The sequence below is a fragment of the Staurois parvus genome, unplaced genomic scaffold (assembly GCF_062004578.1).
Source record: "Staurois parvus isolate SC_StPar_1 unplaced genomic scaffold, SC_StPar_1.0 ptg000054l, whole genome shotgun sequence".
In the NCBI taxonomy this organism is placed as follows: domain Eukaryota; kingdom Metazoa; phylum Chordata; class Amphibia; order Anura; family Ranidae; genus Staurois; species Staurois parvus.
The window spans coordinates 881,769-906,009 of NW_028317850.1; the positions used below are offsets into that span (position 1 = coordinate 881,769).

The following is a 24,241-nucleotide window of genomic DNA, read 5'->3' on the forward strand; positions in this document are numbered from 1 at the left end:
ATCTGTACCAGAATGACGGGAAGAAAAAAGTGTGGAGAAGGCTTGGAACAGCTCATGATCCAAAGCAAACAACTTCATCCGTAAAACATGGTGGAGGCAGTTTGATGGCATGTGCATGCATGGCTTCCAGTGGCACTGGGTCATTGGTATTTATTGATGATGTGACAGAAGACGGAAGCAGCCAGATGAATTCTGCAGTGTTTCGAGATATACTGTGAGCCCAGATTCAGCCAAATGCAGCAAAGTTGATTGGACGGCACTTCACAGTACAGATGGACAATGATCCAAAACACACTGCAAAAGCAACCCAGGAGCTTTTGAAGGAAAATAAGTGGAATATTCTGCAATGGCCAAGTCAATCACTTGGTGAAGGCAAAACTAAAGGCAGAAAGACCCACAAACAAAGAACAACTCAAGACAGCTGAAGTTAGAGCCCGGCAAAACATCATAAAGGAGGAACCCAGTCTATGATATATATATATATATATATATATATATATATATATCATAGACTGGGTTCCTCCTTTATGATGTTTTACCGGGCTCTAACGTCAGCTGTCTTCAGTTGTTCTTTGTGGGTCTTTCTGCCTTTAGTTTTAGCAAGCATAGGGCCACAGTTTGGAGACCACTGGTCTAGTAGAAATATGTAGAGTCAGGTCCATAAATATTGGGACATCGACACAATTCTAACATTTTTGGCTCTATACACCACCACAATGGATTTTAAATGAAACAAACAAGATGTGCTTTAACTGCAGACTGCCAGCTTTAATTTGAGGGTAGTTACATCCAAATCAGGTGAACGGTGTAGGAATTACAACAGTTTGCATATGTGCCTCCCAGTTGTTAAGGGACCAAAAGTATTGGGACAGAATAATCATAAATCAAACTTTCACTGTTTAATACTTGGTTGCAAATCCTTTGCAGTCAATTACAGCCTGAAGTCTGGAACGCAGAGACATAACCAGACGTTGGGTTTCATCCCTGGTGATGCTCTGCCAGGCCTCTACTGCAACTGTCTTCAGTTCCTGCTTGTTTTTGGGGCATTTTCCCTTCAGTTTTGTCTTCAGCTAGTGAAATGCATGCTCAATCGGATTCAGGTCAGGTGATTGACTTGGCCATTGCATAACATTCCACTTCTTTCCCTTAAAAAACTCTTTGGTTGCTTTTGCAGTATGCTTTGGGTCATTGTCCATCTGCACTGTGAAGCGGCGTCCAATGAGTTCTGAAGCATTTGGCTGAATATGAGCAGATAATATTGCCTGAAACACTTTAGAATTCATCCTGCTGCTTTTTTCAGCAGTCACATCATCAATAAATACAAGAGAACTAGTTCCATTGGCAGCCATACATGCCCACACCATGACACTACCACCACAATGCTTCACTGATGAGGTGGTATGCTTAGGATCATGAGCAGTTCCTTTCCTTCTCCATACTCTTCTCTTCCCATCACTCTGGTACAAGTTGATCTTGGTCTCATCTGTCCATAGGATGTTCCAGAACTGTGAAGGCTTTTTTAGATGTCGTTTGGCAAACTCTAATCTGGCCTTCCTGCTTTTGAGGCTCACCAATGGTTTACATCTTGTGGTGAACCATCTGTATTCACTCTGGTGAAGTCTTCTCTTGATTGTTGACTTTGACACACATACACCTACCTCCTGGAGAGCGTTCTTGATCTGGCCAACTGTTGTGAAGGGTGTTTTCTTCACCAGGGAAAGAATTCTTCCGTCATCCACCACAGTTGTTTTCCGTGGTCTTCCAGGTCTTTTGGTGTTGCTGAGCTCACTGGTGCATTCCTTCTTTTTAAGAATGTTCCAAACAGTTGTTTTGGCCATGCCCAATGTTTTTGCTATCTCTCTGATGGGTTTGTTTTGTTTTTTCAGCCTAATGATGGCTTGCTTCACTGATAGTGACAGCTCTTTGGATCTCATCTTGAGAGTTGACAGTAACAGATTCCAAATGCAAATGGCACACTTGAAATGAACTCTGGACCTTTTTATCTGCTCATTGTAATTGGGATAATGAGGGAATAACACACACCTGGCCATGGAACAGGTGAGAAGCCAATTGTCCCATTACTTTTGGTCCCTTAACAAGTGGGAGGCACATATGCAAACTGTTGTAATTCCTACACCGTTCACCTGATTTGGCGGTTATGCGTCCGGAGAGGCCGCATAACCGCCAGCTCCGGTGCCCCTGCTGAATCCGCCGCCATCCGGGTGGTAGAGGGGTCCGGTGCATTCCCTGGAGGTCCTCCCAACACCCAGAAGGGGTGCTGAGCCCCGGCAACTCGCGGCCTACCATGGCCCCTGAAGCTGTGGCCTTTCCTGCCGTCTGCGGCGAACCACGGAGGACCGCGGCAGACCGAGACGCCCCGCTCCGGAGCATCCCCTGGAGGTCCTCCCAACACCCAGAAGGGGTGCTGGGCGCTCTGTCCCTCTGGCGGAGCCCCAGCGACTTGCGGCCTACCACAGCCCCTGAAGCCGCGGCCTTTCCTGCCGACCGGGACACCCCACTCCAGAGGGGACGCAACCCTGCTCCAGAGGGGACGCCACCACCGCCCCCGTCGGTACCCTCACCAGCCGCTGCGGAGGTCCTGCCATCGCCCAGGAGGGGTACTGGACGTCCTGTCCCCTGCGGCCTACCGCTGCCTTCTAAGCCCCACTGCTGCCCAACGCCTAAACCAGGACGCCGCGCCAGCGAGAGGAGAGCTACCACCACTGCCTCCCCTACCTACAGCCGCCACAGAGAGAAGGGAAGCAGCAACCACCCCCACCGGCACCGAGAGGGTTGGCCACCACCGGCTCCGAGAGGGTAAGCCACCACATCTGCTCCCCACCGTGCCCCTGCCACCGCACAGCCCCGAGCCCTGTCCAATCCGGCGAAGGCGAGCCTGCCACACGGCCTCCAGCACCCCTTGACGCCGGGCCATACAACACCTATGATAGCCGGACCCTACCGCTCCCACAGACGATATTGGACCCTCATTCGCTGGCCCACAGCATCCACACCCACTGGCCCACGGCACCCACTGACGCCGGGCCCTGCTGCACCTGCCAACGCCTAGCCCACTCCACCTCCAGACATTGGCCTACACCACCTCCAGACGTCGGCCTGCGCCACCTCCTGACATGGGGCCTTTGGCACCTCCTGACGCCAGGTCTTCCGCACCCCCTGACGCCGGGCCTTTTGCACCTCCCGACGCCGGGCCTACAGCACCTCCCGACGCCGAGCCGTCAGCATCCCCAGACGCCGTGCCCTACAACACCCCCAGACACCGCACCCTACAGCTCGTCCAGTCGCCGAGCCACTGTACGCACCGACGCCGTGCCACAGCACCCACGGACGCCAGCCTACAGCACCCACAGACTGCAACTAGCCAGCTGCTGACCCAGCCGCCCACCACTCGCACTCTCCTCCTACAGATGGACACAGATGAACTCCACCACGACGTGACAGACTCTCCGCATCATCACACCCTGATATGAAACCTCTCACCTCCCCGATCTGACCAGCACTCCGCCCACCCTAACATGCCACCTGCACTCCTCCTCTTCGTATTCCTCTCCTCCATTCCCAAAATCGCCTCCTTCTACCCCCCTACTCCCCCAAAACAGCTCTACATTGCTCCTTCACTTCTTCCTTCTACCCACTACCGCTCTCACCACCTCCTCCTAATACTCCACTCTCCCACCGACCCACACGCCACCACAAACAGATCCACACGCTCCTGCACATCCCGTTCCCATGCCACCTTCCTCACCCTTCTCCTAACCGCCGGTGACATCTCTCCGAACCCTGGCCCCCCACTCCCCCTCTAGGCACCCTCCTGCTCCCACCAGCCGCCGCAACCCCCTCAACCCCATACCTGTCCCTCCTCCTCCCCGCATCCACCCCTCCTCTCTCGGTTGCACTCCTGAACGCCCATTCGGTTTGCAACAAGCTCACCGCCATCCATGACCTCTTTGTCTCCCACTCCCTCAACCTCCTAGCGGTCACCGAAACCTGGATCCAAGCCACTGACTTCACCTACCCTGCAGCACTCACCTATGGAGGCCTCGTCTGGACCCACTCACCCAGACCGAGTGGTCGCAGAGGCGGTGGGGTCGGCATGCTTCTGTCACCGCTGAGCACCTTCCAGGTCCTCCCTAACCCCCCCTCCCTATCCTTCTCCTCCTTCGAGGCCCACTGCATCTGGCTCTTCTCTCCCACCCCCCTGAGGATTGCGGTGATCTATCGGCCTCCTGGATCCGTATCCCTCTTCCTGGACGACTTTGCCGCCTGGCTTCCCTTCTTCCTCTCCTCTGAGCTACCGACCATCATCCTCGGGGATTTCAATATCCACATCAACGTCAACAACCCGGCTACTTCCCAACTCCTCCTCCTAACCTCCTCTTTCGCGCTCACACAGTGCACACAGTCCTCCACCCACACCGATGGGAACACCCTGGACCTCGTTTTCTCCCACCTCTGCACCCTCCACAACTTCACTAACACACCCTTCCCCCTCTCTGAGCACCAATTCCTCACGTTTTCCATCTCTCCCTCCCCTAACTCCCCCCCCCCCCAAAGTGTCAAACCATCACCAGCCGTAACCTCCGCAACCTGAACCCGACCCATCTCCACTCAGCAGCTGACCGTCTGTATGACAGTATCCTTCCACTGACATGCCCTGACCTGATCACTACTGCGTACAATGACTCACTGTCAGCTGCTCTAGACTCCCTGGCACCCCTAACCACGCGTAACATCAGACCCTGACCGCTTCAACCCTGGAAGAACGACCATACAAAATGTCTCAAATGACGCAGTCGCGCGCTGGAGCGATTATGGCGCAAAACCAGATCCCCTCGAGCGTTCTCCTTCTACAAATCCGCCTTCCTCACCTACACCACCTCCCTCCACGCCACCAATCAAGCATTTTTCGTAACCCTCATCAACATCCTCTCCACCTGTCCTCGCCGGCTCTTCTCCACTTTCAAATCCCTGCTCTCTCCCCCCCCCACCTCCACTCAGTACCTCACTCACCGCCCACGAGATTGCCAACCATTTCCAAAACGAGATTGACGCAATCCTTAAGGACATTGTCAATTCGCAATCTACCTCTCCACCTAGCCTCCCTCCCTCCATCACCCCCTCAACTCTCCCCTCCTCTGACCTCGCAACCGCACTGCCCCCCACCATACCTTATGCCCCGCACACTATAACCTCCCAAACACTCCGCTCCTTCAGCCCTGCTACCACTGAGGTCACTAAGGTCTTCACTGAAGCCCGCCTCACCACTTGCCCCCTGGACCCTATCCCCTCACAACTCCTTCAGTCACCCCCCTTCTCCATCATTCGCTCCCTCACACACATCTTCAATCTCTCTCTCTACTGGCGCATTCCCCTCCCCCCTAAAGCACGCACAAATCACCTCCATACTCAAAAAACCCTCCCTTGACCCCACTGACCTAAACAACCTTAGACCCATCTCCCTGCAGCCATTCACTTCCAAGCTCCTTGAGCGCTTAGCCTACAATCGCCTAAGCGCCCACCTCACTGATAACAACCTCCTTGATCCATTACAATCTGGCTTCCGTCCCCTACACTCCACCGAAACCGCCTTACTTAAAATCACTAACCGCCAAAGCTAATGGCCACTACGCAGTCCTCCTGCTTATTGACCTCTCCACGTCCTTCGACACCGTCGACCACCCCCTCCTCCTTACTAAACTGCACTCCTTTGGCATCAGGGACGCTGCTCTCTCCTGGCTCTCCTCCTACCTATCCCAACGCTCCTTCAGCATTACCTATAACGCTGCCACCTCCTCCTCTCTTCCCCTCTGTTGGAGTCCCCCAAGGCTCTGTCCTCGGACCCCTCCTCTTCTCCATCTACACCTCCTCCCTTGGCAAACTGATACACACCCACGGCTTCAACTATCACCTCTATGCCGACGACACACAAATTTACCTCTCCACCCCTCGCCTCACCCTCTCTCTCCGCCCACATCACCCACCTCCTGAACGACATATCAGACTGGATGTCACTTCATTTCCTCAAGTTAAACCTGTCCAAAACCGAGCACCTAGTTTTCCCCTGCGCCCCCCCCATCCCCTCCATCACGACTAGCAACGCCACCATCAATCCCACCCCACACGCCAAAGTCCTGGGTATCACCCTGGACTCAAACCTTTCCTTCCAACCTCATGTCCAATCGCTATCAAAGTCATGCAGGCTCCACCACTGCAACATCTCCAAGATAAGTACGTTCCTCACCCCAGACACTACTAAACAACTCGTACACTCCCTCATTATCTCACGCCTGGACTACTGCAACTCCCTTCTCACTGGCCTACCCAAACAAATGCTATCCCCACTCCAGTCTATCCTGAACTCAGCGGCTAGACTCATCCACCTCACCAACCGCTCCACATCTGCCACCCCCCTCTGCCAATCCCTTCACTGGCTCCCGATTGCCCAACGCATTAAATTCAAATTACTAACTCTGACATACAAAGCCATTCACAACGCTTCCCCGAACTACCTCACTGACCTGATACCCAAATACCACCCTACCCGTGCCCTTCGCTCCTCACAAGACCTCCTACTCTCTAGCTCCCTGGTCTCCTCCTCCCACGCCCGACTGCAGGACTTCTCCAGGACTTCCCCAATCCTCTGGACCTCCCTACCCCAATCCATCACACTGTCACCTACCCTCCTCACCTTCAGGTGCACCCTGAAAACCCATCTCTTCAGGGAAGCCTACCTCACCTAACAACCGATCTCCTCCACTCCTCCTACCACTCCATCCCCCAGAGCCACTTCCTCCTGTACCACTATCCCCTCCCTCCTAGATTGTAAGCTCGAAAGAGCAGGGCCCTCGAACCCCTCGTGTATTGTATTGTACTGTATTGTCTCATGTTATGTCCCCCTCGCTAATGTACAGCGCTGAGCAAACCCTTTGGTGCTATATAAACACTGTATAATAATAATAAAGCTGACAGTCTGCAGTTAAAGCACATCTTGTTCGTTTCATTTCAAATCCATTGTGGTGGTGTATAGAGCCAAAAATTTTAGAATTGTGTCGATGTCATAATATTTATGGACCTGACTGTATATGTTTTTTGTTTATTATTTTTTATTATACATATTCACACTGATCCTTTATTTGCTATTTATTAGTTAAACCTAAAGTGTAAGTTCATCTTTTCAGATAAAAAAATCAAAAGGTGAACTAACACCCTGCATCCCCCCCATAACCCCAGTCCTTGCTACTTTTACTTCCGTGGGACGCATAGTTTCAACTTCCATGGATCGGATACATCAGAGCTGTTAATAAGGTCATGTGTCAGAGCTGACCAATCATTACTATTATGATCCATCCGAGCCTCTCTAGGAAAAGAAAAGTATAGTTTTCAAACCCCAAGACCGTTGCACTGGGCTTCATGGACATTGAAGCTATGCAACCCACAGAGGAAAGTGTAACAGGGATGCAGAGTGTTAGTTCACCTTTTTAATTTCATTTCTGAAAAGATGAGCTAACACTTTAAATATTTATTGTTTGTAGAGTTTCTTTTTTTGTCTAGTTGTATGTTTCTGGTAGCTAGTTGGCTCTATCATCTAGCTTCCGCCAAGGTCATCAGTCCAGCCTTTAATAAAGGGCAGGTTTAGCTTGTTTAGAACAGGGGGAAGAGATGGAAGTGAGAGGAGAGCACTGAGATCTGGCTGCTTGTGTGCAGCTCTGACCGATGATAATTGACACATACCTGAGGCATCAGTGACATTCCATATCAGGAATTGGGCATAATTCTCAGTGACATATTGCTCTCTCTCTGATCATATATATATACAGGCTGTCCTTGATGAGAATATAGAAATCGTGGATTAAAGGAAACTCAGCCAAAATGACTACAGTTACTGGGTAACGGTCAGGCCTGAGTGACCTAATTGAGATCCTCTCTAACACCTACTGCTGTGGATCTGTGTAAAAGCCTTTTTGTTCTTTTTTTTTTTTACAAATTAACTGGAAAAAACCATAATAATACAGTAGAAGTGATTTGGAGAGCTGCTAATAGTTCTAAAATTTGTCTAAGTTAAAAGGTATCTGTGGTGGATACTATATTGTGTTACTTTTGCAAAGACTGGAAAGCTGCCAAATTCATACTAAAATGCCACTAGCTGTTCAGAGGTTGTTCCTACTATAGTATGCTAATATTATAGAGGAATTCTCACTCAAAACATCGGAGTTATTGTCTATTAAATTACCGTATTTTTCGCTCCATAAGACGCACCTGACCATAAGACACACCTAGGTTTTAGAGGAGAAAAACAAGAAAAAAAATATTCTGAACCAATGGACTGCAGACATAGTACAGGAAGTGACCAGAGACTGCGGACACAGTACAGGAGATGACCAGAGACTGCAGACAGTACAGGAGATGACCAGAGACTGCGGACACAGTACAGGAGAAGGACTAAAGACTGCGGACAGTACAGGGAATGACCAGAGACTGCGGACACAGTACATGAGAAGGACCAGAGACTGCAGACAGTACAGGGAATGACCAGAGACTGCGGACACAGTACAGGAGATGACCAGAGACTGTGGACACACTACAGGAGATGACCAGAGACTGCGGACACAGTACAGGAGATGGACCAGAGACTGCGGACAGTACAGGGGATGACCAGAGACTGCGGACAGTATAGGGGATGACCAGAGACTGCGGACAGTACAGGAGATGACCAGACACTGTGGACCTTTTAGGGAGGGAGGGGGGGCGGGTACCTGAATTTGACAGGTACCTGCTCCCACTTCCGTGGAGTTCTCCTTCCTATACTGTGGGCACCAGACTTTGACAGCCGGGTGCCCACTGCGCATGCGCGAGAAGCGCTGCGCTTTGTGAATGGCCCGGCGTCTTTTGGGACCTGTCACGTGTCCCAGAAGACACCAGACCATTTACAGAGTGCAGTGCTTCTCACGCATGCGCAGTGGGCACCCAGCTGTCACAGATGCCGGGGTGGAAAGAAGCCGGCGCAGGAAGACTACAGCGCTGGACCAAAGAACAGGTGAGTTCCTGCCGCAGAGAACAGCTGAGCAGCCGGCCCGGTATTCTGACATGGTGGCGGCGGAAATACCGGGCCGGCCCCTTTATATTCGCTCCATAAGACGCACTGACATTTTCCCCCCTTTTTGGGGGGGAAAAAGTGCGACTTATGGAACGAAAAATACGGTAAATATTATCTTAATTCAACTATTCAAAGATGTCTATTTCAAGTTCTCATTGAAGATATACTGTACATCATAATATGCCACTGATTGTATATGTGAAGAATTTTACCAGCAATTCTGTCAAGCTATTCCACCAATTTGGATGTACCTGTCACATTGCATTAATAGTGGCATCACTTCTAAGCCATACAGTTCAGTCACTAACATCCTCCATATTGGACAATATAAAGAAGATCTACTCTGTGCTCTGTTCTCTTGTGCAAGCATCCAGTCTTAGGGCCCAATCACACCAAAACGTAATGCGCAAAACTTGCGTTCTGTGTATGTTTCCGTTATCACGTTCAAAACACACTGCACGTTCAATCTGCATCAAGTGTCAATACAAAACTAATGACACCCCAAATGTAGGTTGCAAACATAGTGCATTTGCCTGTACCAGATCTGTAACTGGTCCAGTGTAGTTCATACACTACTTTTGGTGCAGTGCGATTTCAGCCTATTCAAATGAATGGGCTAAAAATGCACTCTACTCAAAATGCACAGGAATCTCATAATAATGTGAGCAAGTTCCCAGGGCCGGTGCTTGACTATTATGCACCTGAGCCAAGACCAGCTACTTGCGCCTCCCCCCCCCCCCCCACAAAAAAAAACAAAAAAAAGTATAACAGTAGAAAATTTAAAATCAACAAAACGGGAAACTGCTAAATTTTTTTAATTTGCAAAAATAAGTGCCACAAGATGCTACCAGCACCAACATTAAAGACAAAATCAGTGTCATGGGAGGACTGTATCTGTGGCTGGCAGTGGAAGGGTGACAGTTGCAGTGAGTGGAGGATGATGGATCCACACTCTGAAGGATCCCAGGCTGGAATCCCCCAGGCAATGGGGGGAGATAAAACGCTGTGACAGCAGGCAGCTGAACTGAGTGATCGCTTGCAGTGACAGATCCAACACAACACACCACCACCAACACTGACACAGATCAGCAGGCACTAGAAGAGCAGGATGTGGGATCATGATGATGTCATCACTCATTGACACATTGCACATGTGATGGATGTCCGGTGGCCTGGGTCACACTCACACAGACACGAGACATCAGACTCAGACATTACCTTCTTCCGCAGGTGCAGCTCCATCTCCGCTGATGAATGGGAAGAGAAGGGCTAGAACTCCACAGCCACTAGCCAGCTTGCAGTAAGGGACTGACTTTGAGAGGAACACTGGAAGGAGCAGCAGCTCAGCTGCTACACTGACCCCAGACACCCAGCATCTTCCTCTGTCCTTTCTTCCTCCCCTCTGCCACCCCTCCTCTGAGCTAAAGGATCATTCATGATGTGGCGGCGCCCCACACTGAGAGAGCGCCAGCCTGTGCTGCTCCCAGGTGCTCCTAGGTGGCAGTGCGCCCTGAGCGGCTGCCTAGTAGAAGCACCAGCCCTGTATGTTCCTTTCACTTTTTGGTGTGAACCGGCCCTCTAGACTGTCTGTATTGCACAATGTCATAGAGCCCTAAATGGCTCGAATTGCTGGTCCTCCCTCTCTAATTCTTAGTCCTGATGTACAAGGGAATATAGAAAGCTCATATAAAGACAGATTTTAGGTAGTTATATCAGCAGTAAATAAAATGTTTTAAATTAAATTTTGGTGAATATACTATATAAATGGGTTCAAGAAGGACTTTCACCTGTTAGAAAGGTTTGGTAAATCTCCCAGTGGCCTGTGTGAATGTGTCCCCATTAAAATTGGTGCTGGGGTTTGGAAATGTAGCACTACTCCCGTAGGAGCAGCAGGAATACTGTCCAGGTCTTCCCCAAAAGCTTTTCCCCACAGCCAGGCACATAGGCTCATTCACACATTTCTTCAATGACCAGTCTAGGGGTGTTGTTTTTGTTGTTTTTATTTTTGGAGAACTTGGATAGGGATGAGGGAATTCGGTGGGATACTCCAAAAACAGTAACTGTACAGTTCAGGAACAATCCAGGAATACAGGAAAGACCCAGAACTCAGCATGCTCACTGAATATATAAAGTTACCCAGCATGTCATTAGACCCTCTCTCTCTGGGATAGGCCAAGGCTGTATCAATATTCATGCTGTCTTCTGCATAGCTCCACACCTATTATCCAGAAGCTACTCAAGATTACTGGAAGCAGAGGGAGCTATCAACCAAGCAGCAGCTGACCTCACTGAACAGGCCTAACTAGCAGTTTTAAAGATTCAAGTTATGCTTTTACCTAACAACCATTATAACCACACTGACTACAGTGTGACAACAAAATTTACCTATCAAAATACAAACTAAATCTAGCTATGTAAACCTAGCACCTATCTAGGAGGGTGCTACAGAAATAAAATGCTGTAACTTTCTACTGTTAGTGCAGACGGTAGCTCCACCCCAGACAGAAGCCCAAATTATGGGAATTCCTATGGGGGACATACAAGTAGCATTGAAGCCAAAGTCTCATCTGCAATATTTGTACAAATGAAATGAAAGGCAACCTCTGCTACCCCCCTCTCTATTCTGCAGCCATGCCTACTCTACCGCTGTTAAAAGGCTGATCTCCTGCACCCGCCACCTAGTTCTGAGGAAATGGTTACAGTAGTAACTGTCGTCTTGTGTAGTTTGAATGACAGCAGATGAGGAGCAGCAATGGTGATTCACAAAGCATGAGCTGGAAACAACACACATTGTCAACTACTACATTTGTCTGTGCATAATGTAGTAGCCATTGGTGTCTGCTGTTGTGCTTTGTTAGTCACACAGCGCAAACTGCCAGCTACTATGATTTTAAAGGGGACAAGTGCTTTGTGCACAGGGTCCCCTAGGGAATTTAACAAGCCTTTTTACATTTACCATTTACATTTACCATCAGAATATCTAGCCCTACACTGGTGTCAACATCACTAGTTCCCAAATTTTGTCCCTTTAGCCATATATGGTTCTTTAGCATCTGTTATGGGGTCTGTAGCCTTCTTTTCACACCTGAGCAATTCGAATCTGTTTTTCCAAAGTGCTTCAGTGCTTGACATCAGATATACATTATATACATATTCAATTGTGCCAGTTCACATCTGAGCAATGGGCTGACACTGAACGCTAGGAAAAAGTAAAGGAGCTTTTTGATTACGTGTTTTTTTTACTCCAATAGAAGCACCTGAAAAATACATGTAATGACTTTACATATTGGCCCCAGACACTAAACCACAGATTCCTGCCATTAATGTGTTCAGTGTTGTTTCTGTATAGATTATTGTATGCATAGAACTTTCATCCATGTGTGGGAAAAACAGTTGTCAAATCAATAAAAATACTGAAACCAAAGAGGGGAGCAAAAAATTAAAAAAAAGTAAAAAAAATAAAAATAAAAATCACATAATCATGATCACGCTCAAGTGTATATCTAGTCTTAGACCTTGCCAATACTTAGTGTTTTTCCTGCCTAAGTGCTAAGTAAGTTATTTGTAATACTATCCTCTGCTATTTAAATGGTTTGGTTTATATCTTTCACACATCTTTACTTTTTTGTGCTATCCATTTTCTATTCTCATTGTCTGTTTTTTTTTCTGACCTTTTATCCTGTATATCATCTAGCTGAAAGGAATATAAAATGTGTCAACAGTCATATTTAGGAGGGCTGATGGATGTGGCAGTGATTTATAAAAGCGCAATAATAGTAGTGATCTCTTGTGGTCTAGAGATGTAATGTTCACAGTCTCTCTCTTGCAGCATGTCCCTAGTTTCCATGGTCTTCTGTAGCCCATCTGTTCTCTTTTAGACATCTTCTGTAACATGCCCACAATCTTTGTCCATCTGTTGTTATATATCCACAATCTCTGTCCATCTATTGTCGTATATATCCACATCCTATGGGCTTGTATTGTTGTATACTTACATTCTATGGCCATCTCCTGTATCATGTCTACAAACTCTTTCCGTCACCTTTATTAGCCTTGCTAGTTCTGACCATCTTCTATAGTAATCATCCCTTTCATTGGGTGAGGTGACCACCAAACTGTGGCCCGTGGGCCAGATGTGGCTCATTGGTTGCCTTTATCCAACTCTTTGTCATTACTCCTCCCACTGATAAAAGACACTATTCTCCCACTAACACCAACAATGGGGCACCATTCCTTCCATTGATATCAAAAGTGAGGCATAATTCCCCCAATGACAGTTACAATGGGGTGCTTTTCCACCTACTAATACAATCAATGGGGCACGTTTCCTCCCATTGACAGCAACAATAGGGCACTATTCCTCCCACTAATACCAACAATGGGGCACTATTTCTCCCGCTAATACCAACAATGGGGCACTATTCCTCCCACTACTACCAACAATAGGGCACTATTCTTCCCACTAATACCAACAATGGGGCACTATTCCTCCCACTAATACCAACAATGGGGCACTATTCCTCCCATTGACAGCAACAATGGGGGTACTATTCCTTCCACTACCACCAACAATTGGGCACTATTCCTCCAACTAATACCAACAATGAGGCACAATCCCTCCCATTGACAGCAACAACGGGGCACTATTCATTCCAGTAATAACAACAATGGGGCACTTTTCCTCCCACTGATGCCAAGGATAAGGCTCCATTCCTTACACTGACACTAACAGTGGGGCATAATTCCTCCAACTGACACCAACTGCAGTATTTGGGACGTTGTTCCTCCCACTGATACCATGGAGCAATGTTTCTTCTACTGACCACAGGCACTAATTTTTTTTTCTACCCCACTGACCATCAAGCCTGAGTTATTGTTTGCTATCACTGACGCAGGGACATTTTCTACTCCCACTAGCCACAGTCTGATCTCCTTTATAGTCTGAAGGACAGTAAACTGGTCCTTTGCTTAGAACATTTGGAGACCCCTGGTCTATATGCTCCTCGATGACTTGCCATCTGCTGTTCTATGCATGTACAAACATGTCCTATTAAGATTGCTCATTATTCTACATGGGGCGTGTTGGCATATACACAGGACAGTGAAAGGGAAAGCCATCAACTCTTGGTTTTGCACCTCCTGTGTTTGTTAGAAAATAAGATAGATGCTGTAATGCTGATTCTGCATATACTGATAAACAATCAGTTGATCCTAGATGCAATTGTTTCAAATGATCTTTAACTTGAAACTGATTGACAAAACCACCCTAACCAGATTCATTTATTGAAAATTATTTCTGTAGGATGCAAGCTGTTCATTAAAATTAAAATAATATCTCACAGCTATATTTTTAAGGGGCTGATTTATCAAGGGGAGCAAATTTCTACTTTCTGTTACACTCCAACAGGTTAAGTACACTGGCCAGTGGCATATCATCTATGGGTGCAGGGTGTTCACTGCACATGGGCCTCGAGGATTGGGGGCCCCACTGTGCTGTGAAAACCCTGCACCCATGGATGAGATGTAGCAGGAGCAAGGTCAGGAATGATCGGTTCAGTGGTGGGAACAGTTACAAGCGCCAATCTCCCTGTATGGCTTTCAAGCAGCTGAAAGCCGTGGGAGGAAAAGGAGGAGAATCAGCTTCCAGCTGTTTCATTGAAAGCCATACAGGGAGATCGGTAACTGTCCCCATCGCTGCACTGATCACCCCTGACTGTGCATCAGATTTCCCTTCTAGACCCTGCATGTGCTCCTATGTGTGTGCAGGTTCTGTTTGTTCATCCCAATCTAATAACAGCCCAATATATACAGTACTAGTGCTCCCTGTTCACTCCCTGCAGACACTGTCCACTGCCCCCACAAAAACATGTGAAAAAATAATACAAAAATAAATTGTAAAAAATAATTTAAAAAATGAAAAATAAATAAATTCTGACACCCACTCCATTGCTTTACTGACACTATCCAGTGGCCACCCAAAAACATTTTGGAAAAATGATAAAAATAATAAAACATTAAATTGTAATAAAAAATAATAATAAAAATAAAGAACTACTGACACCATCCACTGCCCTACTGACACCATCCTGCACATACTACCCACCGCCATACACTCCGCACTCCTCTCCCTGTACATACTACCTACCACCATACACTCCACGCTGTACATTCCCTATTTAACATGACCACATTCTGCCCTATGTAAGACATCTCACACACAATTTAATTACACCGCTTTTAAGCCACATCCAAATTTTAGCACAATTTAAACCACACCTAATCTTTGCCACGGTGCACTTTGCGTGCCACATTTTTTCCTTATCACTGCCTAGGACCCACTTTGATATTATTATTATTATAATACAGGATTTATATAGTGCCAACAGTTTGCTCAGCGCTTTACAATATAACGGGAGACAATACAGTTCAATACAAGAGGGATTTGAGGGCCCTGCTCCTTGGAGCTTACAATCTAGGAGGGAGGGGCTAGTGGTACAAAAGGTAGTAACTGTGGGGGATGGACTGGTTGGAAGAGTAGAAGATTCCAGTATTAGCTGAGGGCAGGATAGGCTTCCCTGAAGAGATAGGTTTTCAGAGATTGCCTAGAGTGCAGAGTCTCTGAGGCCAAGAGAGTGGAGTTTTTTGAGGAGGAGGGGATGGTCAACCGTATCAAAAGCCGCAGAGGGGTCAAGTAGTAAGAGTACGGAGTAGTGGCCATTGGTTTTAGAAGTTAGTAGATCATTTGTGAGTTTTAGTAGGGCAGTTTCAGTGGAGTGTAGAGAGCGAAAGCCAGACTGTAAAGGGTCAAGAAGGTTGTTGTAGGTGAGGTGGGAGCTCAGGCGATTGTAGACTAAGCGTTCTAGGAGTTTAGAGGTAAATGGCAGCAGGGAGATGGGTCTTAAGTTGTTCAGGTCGGTGGGGTCCAGGGAGGGCTTTTTAAGTATGGTGTGATGTGCGTATGCTTTAGAGGGGAGGGGAATGCGCCAGTAGAGAGGGAAAGATTGAAGATGTGAGTGAGGGAGCATAGGATGGAAGAAGAGGGTGACCGTAGTAGTTGTGAGGGGACAGGATCCAGGGGCAGGTAGTGAGACGGGCTTCTGAGAAAACCTTACTGACCTCTTCCGTAGTGGCGACGTCAAAAGAGGAAAGTGTTGAGGGAGGTTTAGTATAAAGTATGCTAAGTGGGGTGGATGTCTTTGCAGTGGCGACGCCCCTACAAATTGCGTCAATCTTGTTTTTGAAATGATTTGCAATCTCATGAGCAGTGAGTGAGGTACTGGGTGGAGGTGGAGAAAGTAGAGAGTTAAAAGTAGAGAAGAGACGAGGAGGACTGGATGAGAAGGTATTAATAAGAGTGACAAAGTAGGCTTGTTTGGCATCATGAAGGGAGGAATTGTATGTTAAGAAAGCAGATTTATATCGGGTGAATCCTTGGTGGGATTTGGTTTTACGCCACAATCGCTCCAGCGCACGACTATGTCGTTTAAGATTTCTGGTGTGGTCAGTCTGCCAAGGTTGTAACGGTTGGGGCCTGATGCTTCGTGTTGTTAGAGGAGGAAGTGAGTCTAATGTGGATGAAAGCGAACTGTTATAGACAGCAGTGGCCAGGACAGGGGAGAGATCTTGCACACTGGCCCACTGATTTCATGATACGCCGCTGACACTGGCCCATGTTGTACGCCCTATTTATACAATGTGGGTTGCAGCATGGTGCACACAAAGGGATTGGCTGAGAACTGAACATGTGACTTTGGTAAGCCATGTGACTGTGCTCTCCTCTTGGCTGGGCCTTTTTTTGCTTCCCTGTCCATTCACTTTTATTGCGCTCCACTGGCTTTGGACTTCCAGGTTCCAGATACCGTATATACTCGAGTATAAGCCAAGTTTTTCAGCACATTTTTTGTGTTGAAAAACGGCCCCCTCGGCTTATACTCGAGTCAACGTCTGCAGATGACATGCCGTCCCTGTCATCTGGACACACCCCCGGGATCAATCCTCGCCGGTGACTGGCCGCCGGAACTGTAGCTCAGGAGAGGCACACAGGCGCCCAATCACCGGCGAGGAGGTGGAGCTTGGAGAGGAGGGGCCGAGCGGCACCGTGAAGATCGAGCGAGTGAAGAGGAGAAGAAAGACATCTGATCGGTAAGTGTGTACCATGGGAGAGGGAGGGAGCGAGCGAGCCCAGGCTGGAGCAGGGGTCACCAACGATGGGGCACTATTCCTCCCCCCACTGACACCAACGATGGGGCACTATTCCTCCCCCCACTGACACCAACGATGGGGCACTATTGCTCCCCCCACTGACACCAACGATGGGGCACTATTCCTCCCCCCACTGACACCAACGATGGGGCACTATTCCTCCCCCCTCGGCTTATACTCGAGTCAATAGTTTTTCCCAGTTTTTTGTGGTAAAATTAGGTACCTCGGCTTATATTCGGGTCGGCTTATACTCGAGTATATACGGTAGTTAGCAAATTAAAATGTAGCTTTAGGGTGAATGTGCCTTATTGGTTGCTTTGATTTACTTATGTTACCACTAATTTGTTTTTTTTAATTACAGGTACGCTACATTGTCAATTTACACAGTGCTTTATATACACAGGCACAGGGAGAACATGCAAACTCCAGGCAGGTAGTGCTGTGGTTGGGATTCAACCTGGCAACCTTATTGCTGCTAGTTGGTGGTGATAACTACTTAGCTACTGTGCTGCCCCAATCCCCACTTTAACTTATGTGCTCTATAAATGTGTATTTATATATGCTGGTATACACACATTTGAGTACATGTTGGTCCATGTACACTTCACTGCAGACCTGTCTATGTACAGATCCAGGGTGTGATGACACGCCTGGGTGCTTCTGTTAGAGAACTGCTTCCTCGTTGCTGGGACAGAGCACCAAGGTATTATAGTTGGGCATTGCACCCAAGAACTAGATGACACTAGAACTAGAGAAAGTGCAACTGGAACTCTTTTTTGAACAGACATACAGGTTTTTATACACTTCAAAAATAGGGGCAGTCCCCACATGAACATGTAAAGCTGACACCATACTAATCCCATCCTGTAGGAACCTGCAGGAGGACTAGCCAAAAAGCAGAAACAATAGGTGACTCAATTAACTCAACTAACAATGGGACAAAGACACTGTAAACACATAACAGATTACAGCATGAGAGCTCAGCATCAGGTTCCTTTGAGCTGATTATATTAACATCTGCTCTGAGTCTCTGAGTGGGTTGAAGCAGTCAATACTGGTTTGGGTAGAGAGACCCCAAATTTGTATCCTGGTCCTCCAGTACTCCGAGTCTGTGTGTTTCAAGGAGACATGGACTTGAATTCAAAGTAAAATTGCTCCAAAGGTCCCCCCAGGCACACACCTCCCAAAGATTAGAACCCCCTTAGATGCCCATGGTCTGTAGGCAAGAGAGTAGACTGCAGTCGCCTCCAAAAGCCCCTGTCCCGGTTGGGTCTGTCACACACGGGTTAGACAACAACAATGCTTATCAGACATTTTTCTGGAAACTGTATACGCCGTCATAACCTTTGATACTGTACCATGCGACACGACCAATAAATTGGCAACTTCAGTCACAGAGGCACCAGCTAAGCAGGCCCAACAAGTTGTCCTCTTTGAAGTTCAGTAAGCTCTGACATTACTAGAAGCGCACGCATAGAATGACGAAAGGGAGGCTTCCCACCTGTTAGCTAGGTGTCTCATCACACAGTAGAAGCAAATGAGTGTTACATCACTTCTGCTTTCAACGTGAAACATGTTGCCACTTTCACATCTGCACTTCAAGTCGTGTTTCCATATATTTGTCTAACCCCTGTATTTATTACATGATAAAAAATGAAAATGAAACATGCTGAGAGACCACCACTCGAAGATTTCTCTGTATTTGACACTTCCGTGTGTGTCGGATGCCTTACCTACTTGTATAATTTGTCCTTCTGTCTGCTAATTACAGTGATAAGGAGGGGCCATTGGATGGAACCACAGTGTGTGGCATGGGATCAGGCATCTGACACACCCGGAAGTGTCAGATGCAGTGGATCCTTCAGGCAGCAGAATCTCTTCAATACAGTGATGATCTGCAGAGGGGTCAGTGAGACAAATAAATATTAGGGATCATTCATGGTGCAGGATCGGAGGCACGGCTCTGGATGCAGTCTGTATTCTGGTCCATCATTGGTCCCTGTTCTCTATTACACAGGTCTCTGCATCTGTGTGAATGAGCCCCTCAGGAGATATGTACATGGCCTACACCTATAGGAAGGGCATTATTCAGCGTTAGAGCTGCGCAGTTTGTTTTTATCTACAGTCTCCCCTTCTCTGCATAGGCAGTTTTTTGGTAAAGGTGAACTATCCCTTCAACTCTGAACTCGCGCCTTTTTTTATTTTACTCTAATGATCCTCAGATGGAGTCATTCCCACCCCAAAGCTCATGTACACAAAGAGGCGGGCTGCGGGCCCACAAGGACCTAACCTGCAACTCCATAGATTAGGGAAGAGATCAGTTCAGAGGACGTCTGAGCGTATCCCCACTGTTTATCATGGAGGAGGAATCTATGGATTTCTCTGGGCTGAATGAACAATCTTTTCCAGTGTATGGCCAGCTTTAGGGCTCGTTCACAGAGGTTGTGTTGCAGTGTGAACAGGGCACATAGAAAACAGATGTTTTTGGTGTATCTTATTGGTGACTGACATTCCTTCAATGCAGAACAACGCCAATCACTGCACAGTGTGTGAAGGAGTCCTTATGCTCACTTCCTGGTTGTGTTTACAAAACAGGAAGTGGGTGAAAATCTCCTCAGTGAGACACAAGTAGGAATTCGTTATAATCCACAATACACAGCAATGTTTGACTTCAGAGACTTTATTGTCAGATTTCTTGTTGTGGCACACACAGGCTGAACGGAATCACGTTTTATTTATGGAAATGTCTGCAGTTCAGGCTGTGTTTGGTGTGGAAAGGGTTAACCCAGGCAGGCCATTATTTGTCAGGGGGCGGCTGCGGAACCGTGGCGGGCGTGGTCTGTTCGATGACGTCACTCGGGAGGAGGGGTTACCCGCTTCCTTCCTCCATCGGATAGAGCTGCTCGGGACACCGGCGGGAGCTTCCGCTTTCCTGTGGAACGTGCGGGCGGGGGACGGAGCGCCGACAAGCCGAGTCTAGCGGACGTCCAGCTGGGTCAATGTGTGATTGCTGACAGCTCGGGCTGATGGCGGCGATACGGCTCGTGTTCCTGCTCTCCTGGGCGGCCAGTTCGGGAGGTGAGAGCGAGGAGGGGGGAGTCCGGGGCCGCTCCAGTCTGATGGCAGCCCGGCTATCCCAGGAGGGAGGAGGGGGAGGGGAGGAGGCTGAGCTCCCTCCGTATACAGATGCAGCATGTGTCCGGTGATGACAGGTCCGCTCCCTCCCCACACCGGGCACATGGCCACACCGGGCACCGGCCCTTCACCCCTCTCTTTCCCGGAGCTGTACACTGCCTGTGACCGGGGGGCTACCCTCCATTGTTCTCTGTGGTGATTGCTACCTTTGTTGTGATGTGTGCACCATAAACACGGAGCACATGTGTGTATAACACAGCAGATCACCCGATGTGTATATGATCTACACCGGGTCACCTCCACCTGCCGGGGACACCCCCATCTAGACACCCCGCTATAGGGTACTGCTGGACATGGGGGGGATCGGGATAGTTCAGGGCTGAGAGGGAGCAGACAGGCCAGAGGTTGTGTGCCTTTTGATTGGTCGGGGTAGATCCCTCCCCCTTTGGGCACTGTGTATGTCAGAGGTATTGGTTGGTCGGGGTAGATCCCTTCCCCCCCCCCCATTGACTGGGCACTGTGTATGTCAGAGATATTGAGCGGTCATTGCAGATCCCCCCCTTCCTCATTGGCTGGGCACTGTGTATGTCAGAGGTATTGATTGGTCGGGGGTAGATCCCTCCCCCATTGGCTGGGCACTGTGTATGTCAGAGGTATTGATTGGTCGGGGGTAGATCCCTCCCCCATTGGCTGGGCACTGTGTATGTCAGAGGTATTGATTGGTCGGGGGTAGATCCCTCCCCCATTGGCTGGGCACTGTGTATGTCAGAGGTATTGATTGGTCGGGGTAGATCCCTCCCCCATTGGCTGGGCACTGTGTATGTCAGAGGTATTGATTGGTCGGGGTAGATCCCTCCCCCATTGGCTGGGCACTGTGTATGTCAGAGGTACCGATTGGTCGGGGTAGATCCCTCTCCTCCCCTTTCCATTGGCTAGGTGCTGTGTATGTCAGAGGTATTGGATGATCGGGGTAGATCCTTCACTGGCTGGGCACAGTATCTGAGGTATTGGATGGTTGGGGTAACTCCCCCCTCCTTGGGCTGGACACTGTGTATATCATACTCCTCCCTCCATGGGCTGGACACTGTGTATATCATACTCCTCCCTCCATGGGCTGGACACTGTGTATATCATACTCCTCCCTCCATGGGCTGGACACTGTGTATATCATAGATATTGATTAAGGAAGATCCCCTCTCCCATCCTCATTGGCTGGGCCATGTGTGCACATTGCAGGTCAGGGTAGACCCTCTTCCCAGCTGGGCACTCTTATGTATATAAGGCATTGGATGGTCAGGGTAGATTCTTCCCCCTCCAGCTGGACATTGGTTGTGGTAGATTCCTCTGCCCGCTGAGTACACATTGGATGCTCTGGGTACATAATGTCATTGGCTGGGCACTGTGTTTATATAAGAGGCATTGGATGGTTGGGGGAGATGAGACGCTCTTCCTCCTACACATTTGGACACAATGTGTCAGCTATTGGATGAACTGAGCAGATCCTTCTGACGGCTGGACACTCTATTTTGGAGGCCTTGGATGGTCGCGGTTAGGGTTGCCACCTCATCCCTTTTAAAACTGAACACACATCAATTACACAGGTTCTGTGGCTGAGCAAGGTGGCAATTCAACTCTCATCGCCATTAAATTAGTCTCAGAACCTGTGTAATATGTGTTTGGTTTTAAAGGGATGAGGTGGCAACAATAGTCAGGGTAGGTTCTTCTCCTCCAGCTGGGTGCTGTGTCTATATCATTGGGTGGTCTAGGTAGATCTCTGTGCCGGATTGGCACTGTGTGTATTAGGCATTGGATGGTCTGGACCGGGTAGAGCCTTCTGTTGGCTGGGCACTGTATCTATATGTGTCTAGATTCCTCCGCCTGCTGGTCACATGGACAGAGGTATTGGATGGTCTGGGTAAATCCTCTGGCATGCTGGGCACTGTGCCATTGTGTCTATATCAAAGGCTTGAGATCATGTGACCAGCTGGCTTCTGTGTGGATCTCTCAGCTAGCTGCTTGTAATAACAAGCATTGGAGGGTCTGAGTAGATTCCCCCTCCCTTTTTTTTTTCTGGCTGGGTACTGTGTGGAAATCAGAGGCATTGGAGGGTCTGGGTAGATTCCCCCATCCCCAGCTGGGTACTGTGCCTGTATCTGAGGCTTTGGGCGGTCAGGGTAGAATCCACTCCAGTTGGGCACTGTGTTTCCATATCAGAGGCATTGCATAGTCTGAGTAGATCCTCCTACTGGCTGGGCACTGTGTGTGTATATCGGAGGCTTTGGCTGGTCAGGGTACATGCCACTCCAGCTGGGCACATTGTGTGTATATCTGAGGCATTGGATGTTCTTCCCTCCCAGGCTGGGAATTGTATCTGCATATTTGTGGTATTGAATGGTCAGGGTAGATCCTCCTGGCTGGGCACCAGGGCACTGTGTCTATCAGAGACATTGGATGGTCTGGGTAGATCCTCCTGCTGGCTGGGCACTGGTTCTATTAGAGACATTGGATGGTCTGGGCAGATCCTCCTTCTGGCTGGGCACTGTGTCTATTAGAGACATTGGATGGTCTGGGTAGATCCTCCTGCCGGCTAGGCACTGCGTCTATTAGAGACATTGGATGGTCTGGGTAGATCCTCCTGCCGGCTGGGCACTGTGTCTATCAGGGACATTGGATGGTCTGGGTAGATCCTCCTGCTGGCTGGGCACTGTGTCTATCGGAGACATTGGATGGTCTGGGTAGATCCTCCTGCCGGCTGGGCACTGTCTCTATCAGGGACATTGGATGGTCTGGGTAGATCCTCCTGCCGGCTGGGCACTGTCTTTATCAGGGACATTGGATGGTCTGGGTAGATCCTCCTGCCGGCTGGGCACTGTGTCTATTAGAGACATTGGATGGTCTGGGTAGATCCTCCTGCCGGCTGGGCACTGTGTCTATCAGAGACATTGGTCTTGGTAGATCCTCCTGCCGGCTGGGCACTGTGTATATGTCAGGAGAGGACAAGCTGCTGATGTGTAGGAGAGGATTGCTGCAGACTTCCCAGCACCCTCCTCTGTAGGCGGTTGGTGGGGGAGAATAAGAAAAGATGGAGGGATTGAGGCGTTGCAAGACCTGGAGATGATGGTGGATCCGCTGGATCTGTTGTGTTTTTGTTGTCGATTTCTCCCCACCCCCCCTCCTCCTCCTCTCACTTAGCTGCAAGCTGCGATTCATATTTAACCCATTATTCTCCATATCCCTGCATGACATCTCCGTAGAATGATGGAGACACTGGCTGTTAGTATGCTAAGACAGAGCTGCAGAGCCAAGGATCAAGTTTTATTGTTTTATGTTTCTTTTTAATCTGTGATCTCCCCAATCCTCATCACCGATGTATGATGAAGGTGATGTTTCTATGATTCTACAGCTGGCATCTGATAGCAATGCATGGAAAGCAGTCTGGCTGGGGCTGTCATTCCTCGGCTCACCTCTGCTGCAGTCTATTCCCAGCTAGTGTCGTGTTTTCTGACTTCCACGTAAATAGTTTGGAATTTATTTTCTTTCGTTATGACTTGATCTGTTCTTCTCCGGTAACTGCAGAAAGATCATTTCCTCTGAAGTATGATGTGCTGAAACAGATGTTGTGCTATGAGACATTATGCAACTGAAACTATGACCTCAGGGCATAGAAACTGACAGTTACTGCCCTTCAGTCACTGACACACCTTCTGTTTTATCTAAGTTTGATGTTATTTTATCAGTTTGTCTTTATACTATGGCCACTGATCTTCTGTGGAAAAGGATGAACTCATT

The 24,241-nt window shown here is 48.5% G+C and overlaps 1 protein-coding gene across 1 annotated transcript in view; it reads left to right on the top strand.

Annotated features, from left to right (window-relative positions):
* The first annotated feature begins 20,175 nt into the window (after positions 1 to 20,175).
* The window catches only part of ADAM10 (ADAM metallopeptidase domain 10), a 233,465-nt gene continuing 229,399 nt past the window's right edge, over positions 20,176 to 24,241 (top strand). Inside the window, exon 1 of the mRNA XM_089667687.1 lies at positions 20,176 to 20,395. Within this exon, the coding sequence (XP_089523813.1) occupies positions 20,344 to 20,395 (52 nt within the window). The 5' untranslated portion in view covers positions 20,176 to 20,343. The remainder of the gene's footprint in view (positions 20,396 to 24,241) is intronic.